We start from the raw sequence: 19,688 nt of genomic DNA on the forward strand, positions 1-19,688 counted from the left end.
ACAGCCCTGCAAACCCTTGGCCTTCTCCAAATGAGCTTCTCTAAGTGAGAGAATGTCAAGAGGGTGCAGTAATCAAAGGAAAGGGTGGCTATTTTGAAGAATCTAAAATACAAAACATGTTTTGACTTTTTACACTTTTTTGTTTACTACATAATTCCATATCTGTTCATTCAGTTTTGAGGCCTTCAGTGGGAATCTACAATGTAAATAGTCATGAAATTAAAGAAAAAAACTTTTGATTGGCAATGTAGCCCAGGTTTTACTTGTTTTACAAATGATTATTGTGTTTTATCATCATAATAACACATATATATAGCATATATATGAACATCCCACGTGCCCAGTGAACTTAAGGTACAAATAAACCTCCTATACACTGGTGTCATTTGATGTTTGACATCATTTATTTTGATTAGTTACAAAACATAAATAAAATCAACAGATGAATTAGTTAGAATTTACAGAGGCTAAATCACCCGCAACATACATTATTCCTTTAGTTTTCTTTTCTGCCCAAATGTACTTTTTAACCATGGTTCTCAATCGTGTCATTTTGGGAGCCCCCAGATTTTCTGTTTAATTTGTATTAATTTTATTTTAATTTAATTTAATGTGACCTAAAGCTCAGTGGGAAGGTGAGGTGTCATTACTTTATGTACCATCTGGGCTGCAGTGGTTCAAAACTAAAATATGATGGCAGAATAACCAAAAATGATCTGAATATGATCCGGAATGAGCTTCGCCTGTCAGAGTTAGAGCAAGACAGGGAGTCCCATGTAAACATGGATGAAAACCAGTTTTCTAGTTTCAAATAATCTCTGATTTGTAGCGGGGAGAACACAATTTTACAATTTGTACAACCTCATTCCAAAATACAAAAATAATCTTTGTCTTTTCGATAACATTTTGGTAACACTTCAAGGACAAAGTCAGCTTCTCTTCATGAGTCGTAATCATTAAGCTGTAGCTTGTTAGATGCATGTTAGTATCAGACATGACAACACACACACCTTCACTAATAATGAACTACAGTACATCTCTGTGAAAATGTGGGTAGTCTTGAAAAGCAACACATACTGAGTACTGTAAATTTATATTCTAGATTATGCCGCTTCTGAACAACCATACCACTTGGCATGAACTATTCCTCTTAACCACTCGTGTTTCATGCCTTTGATTTACATTTAGCAGTCTTTGTCTGTTAAATCACATGTTTTCTGTGGCACACAATCTATTATTAATAAATCAAAAATACCGCTTTGACTACTGGCTATTTATTAGACCAAAAAAATGTATTAACACCTAACCATCGATGGTCTAATGTGTGTATGGCTGATAAGCTGTCAGAGTGTACAGTAATATATCTGCTGGTGATATATTACTCTGAATGTCTTCAACTACAAAATGAGTTTAGAAATCAAGAAATGAAGTTTGACTCGAGTAAACCTTTAGTTGTGTGCATAAAGCACAGTGGCCCACATTTCATCTTCTGATCGTTGAATTCAAACAGGCTATATTTAATAATTAAATTGCTCACAATTGAAACAAGGAATTTGTACAATGCCAAACAAAGCTGACACATGAGCATGAGAGGATCTCACATTGGTGTTGATCAAACTTAGAACTGGTGTATGACTGAAGCGCTCACTTGTTTTGTTTCTGTTGTTTTCCTTTTCTTCTTCTTCTTCTTCTTTTTTTAGAAAGTAAGCCTAAAACATAGGCAGCGTAAACAATTCCACTTGACTACAGTGACATTTGAGAGGCTGCTTTGATGCATGAATTAATGCACTATACCAGGACTATTACAACACTTTGTCACACAGAAAAAAATAAACTCACACGCTCACAAAAATGCAGTATTTTTAGAAAAAGGCAATATGAGAATACCTTTATAATTTAGTTAATGATAACTTGGCAGTTTTTTCTTTTCCTTTTAAATCGTCCTCTTCAGCACTGGTATAGATGATATGCAGCAGAAATAAAGGAAAATGTCAAATGTGAAATCATATCATATTGAAAGCAAATGTATATGACTCGTTACCTCAGTGGGCTGCAAACAGTAACTGTGAGATTCATGAATATACAGCGAGTGCAAGCAGTTTGCACTAGGCAAGTCAAGCCAGCCATAAAATCATGCAGTCCTGGGTTGAATGCACCCAAATATTTACTGAACAGAGATGGCAGATTTGAATTTACCATCATATTATGGATTCATCTGGTCATATTAATTTTGTTACAAACATAAAACAATATAAAATCAAGCACATGCTGTACAGGTACACGACACCTCGACAGTGTGTTTGTTTGCACTGCAGTTAAATGGATAGCCGGATAAGTGCTGACCTCTGAAACATGCTGCTGTCAGTTTGGGGGTTTTTTTCTGATTGCCTTTGAAACACTCGATCTGTAGGCTTACAGTTTTAAAATATGATGAACAAAATCCCCTATGCATCAGGTATTAATCATTGTGCTTCTACAAAAATATTTTATGCCTTAAAGACAAATGAAAACAATGCGTGCTGATCAATTTAGATGATCATTACTAATTGCACTTTTAAAAATTGATAGTCCTTTCACTGTAAGCATTGACAAATCCAAAGAAAAATGTCAACACCGTCAAATATTTTGTCCTTCTCGTCTCTGCTTAGGGAGATTTCAGGTCCCGCTGAGTTGGTTTGCAAACAAAAACGTTAATGTTATTTTGTGTCCAAAGACAGAAGTGATATGTACTCAAATAATCCACCCACACTCATAAATGCACACACTCATACATCAAAGACTTTATACAGCTCAATACTGATTCAGAAACCCCAGCCATGCTTCACATTACCCTCTGCCTGTACATGCTACAACCTATCACCTTTCTTTCACATTCATTTCCCATCACATCCACAAGTACACTAGAACCCATATGTCATTGCAGTCACAACTCTCGCACACGTACACAGAACTAACACTCTAAATGGATCTGCTTTACGTCCATCTCTTGGACCTTCATATTGGCCTCACACTTCACCTGGTTTCATTTCTGTCCCAGAGGAAGAGTAGAGGTGGGGGGTGTTTGGTGAATTTTGGCACTGGTAGGTAGAGCAGCAGTAGAGCACGATGAGGAACAGGTGGAAGAGGGTGAGGAGCAGGAGCAAAATGCCCCACCAGCAGCAGCAGCGCTATCTGTGGGTGCAGCGGTACCACTACCAGGCAGCAAAGATGTAGCGGTGGACACTGGTGATGTGGGCATTTGGGAAGGCAGCAGCGGTTGGCTTTGAGGCTGGGCGATGGGTGGTGTCTGTGATAAAGACTGAGACTGCATGGGAGTTTGCATCAGGGGCTGTGGTATCTGCTGGCAGAGTTGGGACTGTGGATAGCTAATCTGCTGGAGGGGGAGAGACTGATGAAGGTGTAAACTTTGCTGCATCTGCGGGACTTGAGCCATGTGTGTCTGTGGGGGAGGTCCTGGAGAGTGCAGGGTGGACAGGCTTCCTCCACCCGTGTAATGGGAAGAGGGTGCCACAGTCAAACTGGCAGGGGTTGTGGGCGCCTGTGCCACTGGAAACCAACCTGGGGGAGCCACCTGCACAAATATAGCAGTAAATACTTAGAGACTATGACTACAATAACAAAACAAACCTTTTGGTACTTTTGGCTCAAGAACTGTCTAAAACTCTTAAAGCTTTCTGACTTAGTTGTATCATCATCACCAAAAACCATGAAGAATTGTTTGGTAATTCAAAATCACACTCAAAAAAGATTTTTTTCCTCTCATAAACAATAAGCCACAGTTTTCAGTAAAATGCATTTGAAATATATAAAGTTTATTTATCCAAATAATTAATTATTAAGAAAGACATGCCTGATATACCAACAACACTTTTCATGTGTAGTCCTACCTCAGTTCCCTGGCTCCAGCCTCCCAACTCCTGCACCTGCTGAATCTGCTTAATTTGATTCAGTGAAGGCTTAGGCGGGGTGGTGCTCACTGTCTCCTTTGTCCAATTATCAACAAGTTTGTGCAGCTCGTCTGTGAATGTACTTTTTCTTAGAGGACTGTGATCTGTGGAAAAACAAGGCGACTCGTCATGGCGCCAACTGACATTAATTATGGTATGCTGACCCGATTTTTAGCACTACGAGGATAAACCGTACCTCTTTTAGCAGGTAGCGTAGTAAGGTGCTCTGGCTTGCAGTACAGTGACAGCCTATTCTTTTCACTACCTGAAAAGCTGCTTGACTGCTGAATCCCTGGATGAGACATACAAAACACAGTTTTGCAGAGAGCAAATCTAAAAAAACAAAACAAGAAAGTGAGGAAGAAATAGTAAAAGCCTCACCAGCATGTGTAACTCCATTGTTGTCTACGTGAGAGTGAGGCCTGGCCCGAAACTTTGTTTTGGTTGGCCTGGGCCTGCGAGGTGAGAGGGCAGGGGGCGCTGCAGAAAGAGGAGGGGTACGAGATAGGGAGGCAGGCAGACTCTGTCTTTGGTCTTTGAGGGAACGAAGCTGTCTGTACAGCTCCTGGAGCTCTCTGTTCTGCTGAGCCTGAAGGGAAACCACCTCTTTGATGTGCCTACAGAGAAAGAGAACGGTTATGTACTGTGGGAAAGAAACAAAAATAAACGGAGACACAAAGAAGAAAATTCAATAAATGGAGAGGCAAAAGTCTTGTACAATAATAAAACTTCTTTCCCTTGTTGACTTACTTTTCTCTGAGCTTGTGTAATTCCCTTCGCAGGTCTTCATCCTCCAGCTCACTCTCATCATCATCATCACTGCTTCCAAGGGGTGAGTGGCTGTGGCCAGGACCTCGAGGAGCGTGGGCCATTGATGGAGTTCTCTTACTTTCTTCTTTATCTCCTTCCTTTGCCCGAGATTTCCTCCTCTCCCTCACCAAATCAGGAGACACTGGCGAGCTGTCAGTCTGCCTGTCATCTTTCTTAGTCTCAGTCTGGGTCACAGAGAAACGGCCAACTTTTCTGTGAGTGCCACCATGGCCCGACGGGCGATCCTTTGGAGGAGAGGTCTGGGGCACTGGAGTCACCTGGTGATTAATAATGTGAGAAATCTTCATTGCTTGTTTAGACCAGGGCTGCAACATTTTGTCGGCATAATTCATGACTCAACTATAAAAATTAGTTGATGCAAAATTTTACTGTCAACGCTTCATATACTAATACCAAGTAAATGTGCTTTTGTAACTGCAATACACTACAGGAAGCTATGGGGGAAGTATCACCTATATCGTCTGCCAAGACTGCAGACAATACTAAGGAAAAAGAATGTAGTGCGAACTGCAAAACAGGAGGTCAGCAGAAAATGGAAACAGAGATTTTAAAAAATGTGAAAGCATTTCACAGAAAACAAGCAAAGTTAAATGCAGACTGTGCAAAGCGGCGCTTTCCTTTCACAACAGCAGTACTGCCGTGCACGGACATTTAAAAGGCCGGCCCCCTGGAGCTGTGACATCAACTCTGAATGGGTCAGTTTTAGAAAGTTAAGTTAGTTCGTCACACTGATACCTTGTTCATGTAAATGTTCGTACCGTCATGTTTATGTTAGCGTAACTGTCAGAAACTGCTCAGGATGATACTTGCTAAGCGTTTCCTGGGTCATTATTTTGACCCGGAAACATATGAATATGAAACATTAATCGATGACTAATCAACTAATCAAAGAAAAACTGGCAGATTAGTCGACTACCAAAATTTTTTGTTGCAGCCCTAGTTCAGACTGTGCCAAAGACTGAGACTAACAAGAATCAGCTAATGTGCTCCTACCTGAAAACGTCCTTTAGAAGGCTGCGGTGGATTAAGTGGTGCTCCTGCCTTCCCATCTTTAAACAGCTGACTGCTTGAATCTGCTTCTGATAATGAGAAAGGGATGAAAACAAAAGGGATAGACAAGGACAAAGATACAAAAACACAAACACACGTATAAAAAACACACAAATGATGATACAGACATACAAGAAAGGAACAGAAACAGAAAAATGCACATGACAGTGAGACATACAAATGCAAAAGGACAGACACGGAGAACAAACACAAAGGCACAGTGTTAAGAATTGGCCATTCAAATCACAGAACATTGTGACTTCTTTAACATGCATGCAAGTCTGTAAACTGTGTAAACATACTTTCTGTGGATGTCAATTTTAAAATGAGGTCTTTGTGAATTTAAAGTTGTTAAAAAAAAACTTCGTGAGGTGTGGGGAGTAGTGGTAAATGCATTCATTAAAAGCAAAAACATATTTTAAAATACCAGTTAAATACAGTATAGCCCACCCACACATCCACGCTCTCATTCTCACCAAGTCATCACTGCTCCACCCACTCATTAGACAATGTAGCCCAATATCACATTTAAGATCTTTGTCAGAGCAACAGTGATATTGGTCAGTGTGTTTGATATTTGGGATTACGACATTAGAGTGTGTACATGGATCACCACAGCCATTTTTAAGGGAAAAATAAAACATAAAAATTAACATAAAATATATACAGCCTGGTATATGTGTTACTTACAGGTAATGGTCCATTATTAGTCACGCGTGTAGAACATAACATACATGCTCATGCATGTGCTCTTGTAACAGAAGATCTAAGCTACTGCTACACACTTTACACACATAAACACGATTACATGCAAGATGACTGGAATACTTGAAAAGCATGATAAAACGTAGCCATGTGGAAAGCCTAAACGTGTGCAAAAGAGCCCGGCAGTAACTTACAATCCTTTGGTAATGCACACACTGTATTCTAACATATTATGACCTTCAGTTACTTCACTACAGCTACATCATATATTATTGTTTTGGAGCAGTGCTACTGTGTATGAGTTTACAGGATAAGCCTATATGTATTCTGAACTACAAACAATTACATAACATCAGCTTGGTAACTTAGCATCTATGCTATCTGTGTAATGATGTGAGTTGCATTACGCTGTCTACACTGAGTCAGCAGGTGCAGTTGAGATGATTGTTGCTGGCAGTGCCTGTGGACTTGGGACAATGAAGGGAGGTGTGATGTGAAGGAATATTTCCTTGGCACAGGCACAGCTTGTCTTTACTCCATAGTTCATCAGCACTGGGAGGACATCAGATTTGTGATGCCAAACTCTTCCTACACTGTGCCAATCTCCCACCCTCCTCTACGCTCCACTGTTCTCGCCCCTGAGTGAGCAAGTCATGCAAAAAGAAAGACTGCCAAGAAAATGAAATTTAGTAAAAAGGAATTTAGAAAAAAAAAATCAATAAATAAAAACAAACAGTAATGTATGCAGTGATGTCAACACTAGGGACTTACAGGGGGGACTATAACCAAATAAAAAAACATACATAAAACAGTATTATTTAGCTGGAAACATTAATGTCCATTAACATTAACTTTAAAGCCTTAAAGGTTAAAAAAGTTATTTTGCTATGTTAAAATTAGTACTAGATATTAGATTTAGGTCCATGCCCCAACATCCCATTCTCTCTCTCTCGCTCTCGCTCTCTCTCGCGCGCGCTTACTCCCTAAAAGGACGCTACCTTGCTGGACTCTGGGCTTCTTGAACAAGCTGGCGGAGTGACGCAGTTTGCATGCCCAGTTTTTGAATTTTCGAGTCCAGGATTTCTTGCTAACAGGATTTCTGATACTAGGACATGTCAGGTTTAGGCCAAAATATCCACCTCCTGCATTGTGCTGCTGCTGTCCGTGCCGGAGGGGGATCGGTTGCTGATTGGGGGGCCATGATGCATCTCCAATGGCACTGGTGTCAGAATGTGAGGGTACAGCCTAGAACAGTTAAGACAATTAAGAGTGGCTGCATGGAGTTGAGATATAAAAAGAACGCAGAGATACTCAAACATTTATATAATACAAATAATCGCGGACAGCTGAAACGTAGTGGAGTCACATTTACACACTGAAACAGAACAATAATTATAATTCGCTACAGTGAAAGACAAACTGAAGGAGAATTTACTTGAAATCTAATCTGTGGTATTCACTCACAAGAATGGTTGGTTCTCCTGGTACAGGTGGGCGTTGGGGCCCAGCAGAGTCATCCTGATTGGGAGGCAGAAGAGGGGTGGGTGGGCTGGATGAGACAGAGGTGGTGAGGAGTGATGGGCCAAGGTGCTGCTCCACTGGGTCCAACTCCATAGAGTTGGGCACCTCTTTGGAAGCTTTCTCTCCACCTCCTTCTCTCTCTGGGTCAGGAGAGGTGGAAGACGAACGGGAGGTGGTGGAGGAAGTAGTGGAGGATGAGGACTGTGGGGAAGTATCTGAGATGGAGGCAGGTGGGGGGAAAGATGAGTGGTGGATTGACTGTGGCTCTGATGACTCATCACCACCTGCTGATGTGGAGGCAGCTGATGTTGGGCCAGAGGTAGCTCCCCCAGCCAGTGCTGTCCCACTGCTGTACTCCTGATACAACAAATTCCTTAGCTTTTCATCCAAGGTTTTTATGCGGTTGTCTACAAATTCAATTTTGGGGGGGCCTTCGCTGTCTGACTCGGCTACGGAGGAAGGTTGAACAGGGGATGGCGTCATTACGTGGGAGAATGTGGGTAAGGGGGTTTCAGCAGTTCCCAGATGCAGAGGTGGCAGAGAGGAGTCAGAGGAGGGATGAAAGGGGGCAGAATAACTCCCTGTGTCCTCTGTAACACTTGTCTCTCCCGTGGACACCTCTGACTCTGACATCTGTAAGGAGGACTGCTTCTGTAGTGGAAACTGCAGCTGTTTGAGGGGTGTGTCCACAGCTTTAACCATTTCCTGTTGCTGCTCAGTATATTGTGATTGTTTCTGTGCCTGTATGTGTTGTGATAACAGCTCAGCAGGCACTTGGGTTTGTTGTGGGACCTGCTGTTGTGGTACTGGGCAAACATTTAGCTGTGTCTGCTGTTGAAGAAACTGCTGACTAACTGATAGGGGCAGCATTTGGTTTTGATCTGGTTTCAAAATTGCAGCACCCATAAACATCTGATGCTGTTGCTGCTGTAGCTGCTGCTGCTGTAAGTGTAATGTCTGTTGTAGGTTTAACTGTTGCTGCTGCTGCTGTTGATCAATGTGGGCTTGTTTGGGGGGCAATGGACCAGCAGGACTCATAATCTGCTGTTGTAACTGCTGTAACTGAGGCTGCTGCAGCAACTGTGGGGCAAACTTTGATGTCTGCTGTTGAACAAGGGGTTGTTCGGTTGGCTGCTGAGGAAAAGGTAGCAGAGGCAGAGACTGCTGTAACACCTCTGAATGACAATGCTGAGACATTCCCTGCACCTCAGTCAGCTGTTGTTGAAGTGGTATTTGTGTTTGAATTAGCTGCTGCTGATGCAACTGCTGGAGAGACTGCTGAAGTGCTCGTTCCTGCTGTAGTGGTACTTGTTCGTGGTACACCTGATGTTGGGACTGCAGTTTCTGTTGTGGTGATGGTACTTGCTGCTGTGATGCAGACTGTAGCTGTTGGTGTGGCTGTTGTGGGGCTGGTTGGGCTACTTGGTTGTATGTCTGCTGCTGCTCTATGCCAAGTTGGCTTACAGTAGAAGGGATGACTACAGCAGGAGAAGGGGAATGAAAAGAGGCTGAAGATTGGTCCACGGCAGACATACGGGGCCTTGAAGCAGAGATCAGAGTATCATCTACACTTTGACTCGCAGTGGAACAAACACTGGTTCCAGGAGAAGTCAGGTTATCAGGATGAATAGTGATGGGTGAGGGAGACACAACAGCAGGAGCAGTGGACAAGCTGGTGAGGTTAGCATCAGGAGCAGCAGCAGATGTTGCTATAGTTAAAGGAGCAATAGAAATTTGGTCAGCAGAAGCTGAGATAAGGCCAGTTGAGGTGGTGACAGGGACAGAGGCTGGTCCAGGCCTGGTTTCAGGTGCTGTGTGATGAACAGGGGCTGCGGTAGCAGAGGGGCTCATGGAAGTAGGTACTGAAACAGTGGAGTCTGGGGGGGAGGTGGCAGAAAGGGTGGGGTAGGAAGGAGAGCCCATTCCACTCAAGGACTCCAGACTTTGGGATCCTTCACTTTCTACAGCCGCAGAAATGAACACGGAGTTAAGTTTTTGTTATGTGGCCAAATGGGCCATGTTAATAAGCCAAAGTAATAAAACCGACTCCAGGAGTGCTCACCTTTCTCTCTTTTAGGAGACTGGGGAATCCTTGTCTCTGCAGTGGGTGATGGTGTGGTTGCTCCCTGACTGGAAAGAGAGTCTCTGTGGCGGATAGTCTGGTTGATAAAGAACCGCCAACGTCCCACTGGGGAGGAATGGGGCACTGGGTCCACTGAGAAACCGCAAAGATTGTTTACTGTTTTCTACTAAGTTGAGAAACATCACGTAGAACATATTCCCATTCTACCAGAACATTTGTATATGCCTAAACTTACTGGAGTAAGTGGGAGTGCTGACTTGTAACTGGTCAGTCGATCCAGTCTAGTACGAAAATAAGGATTTATCATTTTGTATATATATTCACGTTTTCTCAGATTCAGCATTATTCAAACAAAACCGAAAAACTAAAGAGGCTAGACTGATAGTACCTCTGAATGTGTCTGAAGAATTTCATGGGCTTTCTTAACTATCGCTCTGAGCTCCTCAACAAATGTTTCTTTCTCCACATCAAGGACAAAGTCCTCCTCCACCTGCAAAGTTTTATCAAATGGCAGTCATCAAAAATTAAAACAATACTTTTCAAAATAAGTGCAAACTACAGGATCATACAGTAATGTACCATGTAATCTGCTATGTCCTCGGGTGCATCCCCTTCAATGTCAAACTTAAATGTCACCATCTTGTTGCTGTGAGTCTCCAACTGACAGTCCACCATATTGTCCCCACTGCCGGACACCTATTAAGTACAAGACAAATAATCACATTTATTCTTTGCTATTAATCTTTTAATATCCATAAATATACTTTAACAAATATAGTAATAAAGTCGGTGTTGGTGTTTCCTATATTTTTTCACCTGAAGCATGCTCAGTTGAAACTGGCGTTTCTCAGACTTCTGGCTGGAAGCTCGTCTCTGAGACTTAAGTTTCTCTAATTTTCCATTCGCCAAGAGCTGCAAGGGGTCTTCGCCACTGGCTGGTATACACCTAAAGGTGTCATGGAGATTAGAAATTGTATTGTAAATCTTAAGTGTGTATAAATGTATAAACTCAATTATGAAAAAGTAGGGATACTGTATAAAACAGAAAAGAAAAAAAACAGAATGCAATGATTTCCAGATCTCAAAAATCAGGTCATTTTGAATTTCATTGGAGCAACATGTCTCAAAAAAGTTGGGACAGGGCCCTGTTTACCATTTGGTAGCATCCCCTCTTCTTTTAACAATAGTCTGTAAACATCTGTGAACTGAGGAGACCAGCTGCTGAACTTTTGGGAGAGGCATATTGTCCTATTCTTGTCTCATGCAGGATTCTAGTTGCTCAAACATCCTGTGTCTTCTTTGTGGTATTTTTAATTTCATGATGCATTAAATGTTTTAAATGGGTGACAGATCTGGACTGCAGGCAGGCCTCTTCAGCACCTGGAGTCTTCTACCAAAAAGCCAGCGCTGTTGTAAAAGATGCAGTATGTGGTTTAGCGCCGTCTTGCTAAAATATGCAAGACCTTCCCTAAGAAAGATGTCATCTGAATGGGAGCATGTGTTGCTCTAAACCTGTATACATGTTTCAGCACTGATGGTGCCTTTCCAGATGTTCAGGGTTATTATTACATAGGCACTAATGTAACCACATACTGTCAGAGATGCAGGTTATTGAACTGAGTGCTGATAACAAACTGGATGGTCCCTTCCCTATTTAGTGTGGTGCCTCAGCATTCATGTTTTCCAATTAGAATTTCAAACTTTGTTTGTCACAGACCATATTTACACTTTGCCTCAGTCCATTTTAAATGAACTTTAGCCCAGAGAAGATGTCTGTGTTCCTGATGTTTACATATGGATTATCCTTTGCATAATAAAGCTTTAACCTGCATTTGTGAATGGCTGTCCAGAATCATCACTGCTAATAAGAGCAAAGTTCCTGTCTATGAAGCAGAGATCAAACACCAGTGTGTCCGATTCCAAATGTGGCACGTTAGTCAGAGGCCCAAACAGAAGCAAACTTCTCATTGTTTTCAATACCGGCAGGTCTATGCACGAGGAATCTGACCCTGAGGGTCAGACTGTCAATGAGAAGAACATCCAACAAAAACCACCTGAACTATGGTTTCTGTCATAGTGTTATTGCAGGTCAGCACACAGTGCAATGGACTTTTCTGGCTGAACCAGAACAACCAAAACCAAATACTCCTGACCTGCCAAAGAAAGATCACTGAGACTATGCATTGTTACCCAAAATGAGCCTTTAAAGATAAAGGCTTGTCATTTGGCCACAGTGTTTAAAATCTAGTGCAACACAGGGAAAAATGCAGAGGAGTTTTCCACAAATGATCTAAAAGCAGCAGCCATGCTTGAAGCAGTTTAAAGGCTCTCACTCAACATTTAATGTGAAATTGTAAAGGATTCAAATGTAAAACATTATTACATCATAAGACTCTTTTATGATTTCTAAAAAACATAATCTTTTTGCACTACTACTTAGCTGCAAAATGAATTCAATTTAAAAGAAAAACCAAGTCTCTGAGCATGTTTTAAGTCCTTGTATGGCAAATTACAGCTTCACTCAGTACTGAGATTACATTTATATGGAAATCAGACTGCGATGATATCACTTACCCTGATGAAGAATGACGATCTGCACTTGTCTTACAAGGACCATCCTGTAGAGTGACATATATACAAACACACGCACACAAACCATGCCAGCATGAAGAAAAGAATGCAAAAATAGATTAGCTATGTTAACGGCAAGTAAAGCAATAGTGTGATTATGACAAATGACATATAGGACACGTTCTATGAATACACTTAGGAATCAAAATTTGTTAGTATGAATCAAAAAGGTGCAGTCAAAGCTTATTTTCAAATATTTAGATTTAGCAGTATTCTTACTTATTCTGCCAGCATGTCAGTAAAGTTATTATCAAATTTATAAAGCAAACTTTCATACTTCTTGTACCTGAGCAATGCCCAGCAGGGAAAGGTCACAGTCTTGCAGCGAGCCTTGGGTCAGTTTGGATTTGGGGGCATTAGAATCAAGTGATTGTAGAGTAGTAACAGGCAGAGGGGAGGTGGGTATAAAGTCGACTTGCGCTGGTAAGGTTACCTGGGCTGCTGGTGAAGATGTAGGCAGCTCTGGAGCAGGGGCAACAGCAGGATAGGTGGATGGCAGGGATGTAAGAGATGATAGTGTAGAAGGACATGAGGTATGCAAAGGGCTTAGGGGCACTTGCTGCGTAGGAAAGACAGCATGGGGCAAAATAGGCTGCTCAGATATAGGTGTCTCAGAGTGTGTCTGAGTGTGTATCTGTGTTTGAGAGTGTGCTTGGGCCTGATTGCTGGCTTGTGTTTGTGTGTGAGCTGGTGGCATCTGCTTGGGATGGTGCTGTGGAGAAGGAGGGGCACCTAGCACTAGGTGGCTATACAGAGACAGGGTCTTGCCCTGGGACTGAGGCTCAGCCACATTATTGGGGCCTACTTGTCCAGGAGCAATGGTCATTAGAGGTGAAGGCGGTTGACACTGTGAGGGAAGCTGACTCTCGTCAAAGGTTATCAAAGCTGGTTTCAGAGGAAGTGGTTGCTGAACGGGAGTTGAGCTGGGTAGTGCCGGTAGCTGGGTCTGTGGGGGTGGCATGGCGAGGGATTGCTGCACGTGAGAAAGCTTCTGCAGCTGTTGTTGGTACTGCTCAGTATACTGAGGAACAGCAGGCTGACAGATGGACTGAATTACTGAAGGGTCACCCTGAACAACTGGATGTAGTGATCTTTGGCCTGGGACTTGTGCTTGTTTGGTCTGTATAGGATGAAGAGGGGCAGTTACTGAATTGAGACCATCTGTTTTAGTTCCACAACTTCCAGCTGAGCCAGGTGACAGAATCATCTGCTGATACTGGATTACTGGGTGCTGTTGTTCCAGCCGTTGGGTAATATGAGTTATATCAGACTGTACAGGTGGTATGGTTTGCTGGGTAGGGTGAGGGACATACTGACTGGTCAAAGGACCAGCAGCAGACTGCGCATGCAACTGGCTAGCTTGCTGGCCTTGAGTTTGTTGTTGGATCTGGGGCTGGGTGAGCGCTGGCATTGGAGCATTTTGCTGAATAAGAGTTTCATGTTGAATCTGACTGGGGATTGAAGCAACTGCACCTGGAGGCTGGACAGTAGTTTGACTTTGTTGGCCCGTCATTTGAACATCAGCCTTTGGGACCTGGCCGTGCAGTGGCTGTGACTGAGTAAAGGTTGTGGTCAGAGGATGAGCCTGGATTGGCTGAGAAGTTACCTGACTCTGTGTGGGAGTAACAGGCCCAGGGTAACTACTCTGGGAAGGAACCTGCTGGCTCTGGATGACTTGTGTGTGTCCCTGAATCAATGATAATGGGGTAGTTACCTGGCCCTCTGTCATAGCTTGAGGTGCTTGGGCTGCAGACTGAGCTATAAACTTGGCTGGGCTCTGGCCTTGGTTCTGGGGCTGAGCCTCACTTTGTCCTTGCTGTGTAAGGATTTGAGCTGGGACACTTGCAGGCGTCTGAACAGTAGTGGGAATGGTCATGGGCACTTGGCCCTGAGATATAATATAAGTTTGGTGATGAATTACCTCAGTACTGACTGGTGCGCCAACTGATATGTGAGGTTCCATTACAGATGTGTGCTGCTGTGGTTGGGCAACAAATGCCTGCTGCTGCTGCATCAGTGCTACTTGCTGCTGTTGCTCTATCATCTGAGAAGCATGAGGTGTAAACTGAGTAGAGTTCAGTTGTGGGATACACATCTGCTGTATATCGGTTGGTTGATGATGAATCTGCTGCTCACTGTTGCTTTGTGGTATAGGGACAGCTTTGTGTTTTTCAGTTTGCTGAAGTTGAATGATGGAAGCTTGCTGCTGCTCTTTAAACTGCTGCTTCATTAGAGCCTGTTGCTGTAATCTTTCTGCTTGCTGTTGTAACAGGACTTGCTGTTGACGCTGCTGCTCTAACTGTTGTTGCAACAGAGCTTGCTGCTGCTGCTCTATCTGCTGTTTGAGTTGCGCTTGTTGCTGCTCTTGTTGCTGCAGCTGAGCTTTCTGTTGAAGCTGCTGCTGCTGCTGTAGCATTAACTGCTGTTGTATCAGTGCCTGCTGCTGTTCCATTTGCCGGATTAAGGCCTGCTGTTGCAGTTGTTGTTCATTCTGCTGCTGCGTCTGCTGGGGATGCTGCTGCAATAAAATTTGTTGCTCGTTTTGCCCACTTTGTTGCTGATTCTCTGTTTCCTTTTGTGTTCCAGTTTGGCGCTGTCCAATTTGTTGATATAACTGACTCTGTTGCTGTGAAGGAGGTTGCTTTGGTTGTTGTTGCTCTAACTGATGCTGAAAAATTGGTTGCTCTTGCGGTCCAAGACCTTGTTGCTGCTGCTCTTGTTTCTGCTGAATGAGAGCTTGTTGCTGTTGATCCAACAGTTGCTTTTGTTTAAGCGCTTGCTGCTGCTGCAGCTGGGCTTGCTGCTGCTGTTGAAGCAGTGCTCTTTGTTGTTGCTGATCAAGCTGTTGCTGGACATACAGCTGATGTTGCTCAAGCAGTAAAGCTTGTTGCTGCTGCTCTTTTTGCTGCTGCTGTTGTAACAAAGTTTGCTGTTGCTGAAGCTGTTGTTGTGATTGTAGCATTATCTGTTCACAGGGATCCCCTGTTGATTGCATAGCTCGCTGCTCCATACCTGTTTGTGGTGTGAACACATGCTGCTGTGAAGCTGGCTGGACGTGTGGGGCAGACTGCTGTACACAGATCTGCTGCTGAGTCTCAGACTGATGTTTCTCGATGGACGTAGCTGAAAGGCTGTGTTGATGCGGTTCTGTTGCAGGCTGAGCGGCAGTAACTTGTTGTTGTTCAAGCTCAGCTGACTGCCCCCCTATTTGCAGTTGTGGCTGCTGCTGCTGCTGCTGCAAATGAAGGGTGGAGGTCTGGGGATCCATTCCCATCTGTTGTTGTGGGACAATAGTCTGCTGGGGGATCACGACAGACTGTGTTTGTTGGGGTGCGGCCTGGGAAATGATGTCAGTGATCTGCATGGGAGTGGCAGGGTGTTGGGTCTGCTGAGCGTGGGGCACAATTGTCCTTGCTAGTCCAGCAGTATCACTGACTGGCATGGATGCAGTGAGAACATTAATGGGTGCCTGTGGGGAAACAGGTGGTATGTATGACTGTGAAGGGGCAACTGATCCGTGGGGAGCGGCGGTTTGAAAATCATCTGATGGGAATGTTTGTGACTATTGAGTGATAATGGCAGAATGATGTTTGGAGTTGAAAGAAGGGGGAAAAGAAAGTAGCAGAAAAATTGGGTTAAGATTAAGCTTCGGAAAGAAGCATCAATTATCAACACATTTAATTTTAATCAGGGTGTCCCACAGTGCTTTATAGCAGAGGTTGGCTGCCTCCCCACAAAATTAACCAGAATCACAATTTCACACTCCAAGGTAATATAGTATTTAATGAGAGAGACATCTCACCACCTCTGACAAACAACTTCCTGGGGGAAACCCTGTGTAGTGTAAAACCAGATGGCGAATCTCAGATGATTATGAGGATGATTTATGTTGGCACAAACAGTTATTATATGGAAAAGAACACATTAACATTAATGTTAGCCTTCATTGCCCCTATGTTAAATTAGGCTGTCAGTTTGCACATTATCACCATTTTCACCTGAAAGTATTGTTGAGGTACACTTGGTGATACCTGCGGAACCACGGTACCGGAGTGAAGAAATGTCTGACCCATGGGTCCTCCTCCACTTTGTCCTAAGGACATGCTTGTCATACTAACACTCGGCCCAAGAGGTATAGTAGCAACACTTGTACTCTCACCAATGGGGGGCATCTGAGGATGAGGCAATGCACCAGTGCTCTGTTGTGCAAGAGAAAAAATTAATACATATATAAATATATATACAGTATTTAAGTTCAAAAAACAATAATTTTATCAGTAAGATATAAAAATACACCTACAGATGCAACTGTGGGTAATGAGGTCTGTGAGTGGGTATACGAGTCCCCCTGCAGAGAGTATGCCTGGCTCTGTCCACTCGCATAAGATTCACAGCTTGCAGATCCAATGCTCTCCCCTTCTGAGTAGTCAAAGACATTTAAAAAATAAGACACTATAAAAATTCAGACTACACAAAAAGTACTTGTTCAAATCATATTCATGTATTTTAAAAATTTCATTTAAAATTTCACCATTATAATTGTTTCATATAGATACATTTTGATCAGCTACTGGCACATGGGATATGTCACTAAGGAGCACACTGTACCTGGCAGATTTAGGGTTGCCCCACTGAAAATATTTTGCTGCCTGACATGTTGGTCCACTTCAGGAAGCTCCTCGGACTCCTGCACTCCACCTCCCCCTCCGTCTCCCGTGTGTCCAGCTGCCCCTTGCACCAGCGAGGATGGGTAAGATGGATGAGTAAAGGTGTAGGAAGTGAGAGTGGAGTCTCTTCGTTCTTCAAAGCCCTGCTGCTGAAGGACCTGCTGCTGTCGACGCTCCCTTGACTTTTTGATTAGGTTCACTCTGTCCCGGATGGATTTTCCGACCACTTTGGCATCACTTTCATGAAAGAAGCCTGATTTCACCTGTAATGTAGAGAGGCAAAGAGAGAGTAATTAATTAATGGGCAAATGTCAGGTGAGGAAATCTAGATCAGCTGGAGAAATCTTGAAGTGGCTGATAGATAAAGTGAAGGGCTTGTAATTCCTAACCTGCATTTAAGCTTTTAAGTATCAAATCAAAGCCTTTTCCCAGTCAACAGTACCTGACACCTACGGACCCGATCAGCTTGTCAGGCATTAATTATTCCTGCCTTACCATCTCTAGAGCCACTTCTTCAGCACTATCATTTTCCAGGTCATAGCTGAACTCAATGGCCTCATTGTCCTTGTGCTTCCCCTTCAGCTTCTTGGGGTCTTCAACCCAAATTCGGAGAGCCAGGCAGTCCTGGATGCCTGTGTCCTCCTCAGCTAGTTCCACCCGGACGCCTGTGTCCTCCCCAAAGAAAGCATGGTTCAGCAGGTCTCGAATGGAGAGTCTGTCAAGACAGGAGAATTCGTTGATAGAAGAGACTGGGACGTTTAATGATCACATTACCAGTCACTCTGCATAATAGAGTGGATTCCATAGTGTTATGAAAGCAAATTCTGCTTACCTCTGGCTTTTGTTCTGACGAATGCAGCCTTCAATGATCTCTTTGATCTCTGGGTCATTTACTTTGTCAAAGCTGGCTGGCTTTATACCCTGAAAAATAAAAGAAACAGGAAATTCATTGTATTCTACAGGAACTTATGTAATTAGGATTTTAAGTCCTGCATTTAACAATTAAAACATTTTCAGAGTTGAGCCAAAAAGTTTAGATCACAATTAAATAAAACAACAATCAATTAGATCCTTATGCATCATCACCACAAATGCATAGAGTTTGCTTGCGAATATTTCAAAGACTCACGCTTGTGACTTTGCGATAGATCTGAGCAGCATTTTGGCACTCAGAGTAGGGGTACTCTGAAGTAGCCATCTCCAGCATACACATCCCAAAGGCATATACGTCCACAGACTCATCATAGTGCTCCTCATACATCTCTGGAGCCATGAACTCCGGGGTTCCTGTTAAAACCAAACAGTACTCTATGACAACCCAAACATCGAAATATTATTTCACTACAGATTAGAGTTTGTATTTACAGTGATGTAATACCATCCACAAAGCAGAAATTTCCTCAGACTCAATGTAAGAATTTTCAAACTGATAATAATCTACCTACTCATCATCTAATTTATCTTTACTGGGCACTGCTTCTGCAGGCTAAGAGAGCTGGCATTTCATCATCAGTGCCCTCTTTCTACATTCACCACTAACATAGAAATAAACTATATGTCTACTGAAGTTAAGTGAGACTTTTGTAAAATCTCAGTAGTGCTGAATGCAGAGGAAAGGCCTTAATCTTGTAGAGACAGGGCATGAGTGATCTAAAAAGCATTCAATCTATAAACTGCAAGCTGCCTACCTATAACACTCTTTGCAAAGGAGGTCCTCATAAGAGTGGCCAGTCCCAGATCACCGATCTTGACTGATCCTGTGGGGCCTGTTATAAAAATGTTGTCACACTTGAGGTCCCGATGGACAATTGGTGGAGTCCTGGTGTGAAGGAAGTGAAGGCCTTTCAGAATTTGCCTACACCAACTTCTAAGGACCTTGGGTTTCATCACCTTAAAGCGCTTCAGGTAACTGTGGATAGAGAATAAAAGCAATCAAACTCAAAAGGATATTGTAATAAACAACCAATAGACAAAACGTGTAAATCAAAACACTGACAGCGATAGCGAAATATTATGAATTACTTATATTTCCTGAATTTGAACGTGTTGTGATAATGTGATGACACTTCACCTGAAACACATTATATATCTCTGTATAAAGCAACACATCTGTCCAGATTAATAGTACATTAACTTTATGCACAATAAAAACTGTGTTTTGCGGTATGAATAATCTCCATTCATCAAATTCATTAACAGAAGTGAGTACCAAGGTGTTGGCAAGACAAACAAATGAATGTGGATTAACAAATT

The 19,688-nt window shown here is 42.8% G+C and overlaps 1 protein-coding gene across 8 annotated transcripts in view; it reads right to left on the reverse strand.

Annotated features, from left to right (window-relative positions):
• Positions 1-381: 381 nt before the first annotated feature.
• Positions 382-19,688, reverse strand: part of si:dkey-151g10.3 (serine/threonine-protein kinase WNK3) — a 42,182-nt gene continuing 22,875 nt past the window's right edge. For 2 of the 8 annotated variants that reach the window (XM_040047273.1, XM_040047274.1), the window contains exons 4-25: positions 19,124-19,344; positions 18,565-18,722; positions 18,268-18,356; positions 17,931-18,150; positions 17,377-17,698; positions 17,069-17,187; positions 16,767-16,967; positions 13,055-16,330; positions 12,712-12,755; positions 10,954-11,083; positions 10,717-10,833; positions 10,526-10,627; positions 10,373-10,418; positions 10,117-10,269; positions 7,998-10,015; positions 7,532-7,778; positions 5,772-5,857; positions 4,698-5,035; positions 4,329-4,564; positions 4,144-4,239; positions 3,888-4,051; positions 382-3,571 (exon numbers count right to left, since the gene is read on the reverse strand). In XM_040047273.1, coding sequence (XP_039903207.1) covers positions 3,023-3,571; positions 3,888-4,051; positions 4,144-4,239; positions 4,329-4,564; positions 4,698-5,035; positions 5,772-5,857; positions 7,532-7,778; positions 7,998-10,015; positions 10,117-10,269; positions 10,373-10,418; positions 10,526-10,627; positions 10,717-10,833; positions 10,954-11,083; positions 12,712-12,755; positions 13,055-16,330; positions 16,767-16,967; positions 17,069-17,187; positions 17,377-17,698; positions 17,931-18,150; positions 18,268-18,356; positions 18,565-18,722; positions 19,124-19,344 — 8,932 coding nt within the window. In that variant the 3' untranslated portion in view covers positions 382-3,022. The remainder of the gene's footprint in view (positions 3,572-3,887; positions 4,052-4,143; positions 4,240-4,328; positions 4,565-4,697; positions 5,036-5,771; positions 5,858-7,531; positions 7,779-7,997; positions 10,016-10,116; positions 10,270-10,372; positions 10,419-10,525; positions 10,628-10,716; positions 10,834-10,953; positions 11,084-12,711; positions 12,756-13,054; positions 16,331-16,766; positions 16,968-17,068; positions 17,188-17,376; positions 17,699-17,930; positions 18,151-18,267; positions 18,357-18,564; positions 18,723-19,123; positions 19,345-19,688) is intronic. The other 6 variants (XM_040047275.1, XM_040047278.1, XM_040047279.1 and 3 more) reach the window with 6 other exon arrangements.

This window comes from Simochromis diagramma, unplaced genomic scaffold (assembly GCF_900408965.1).
Source record: "Simochromis diagramma unplaced genomic scaffold, fSimDia1.1 OVJJ01000387.1, whole genome shotgun sequence".
NCBI classification, from domain to species: Eukaryota; Metazoa; Chordata; class Actinopteri; order Cichliformes; family Cichlidae; genus Simochromis; species Simochromis diagramma.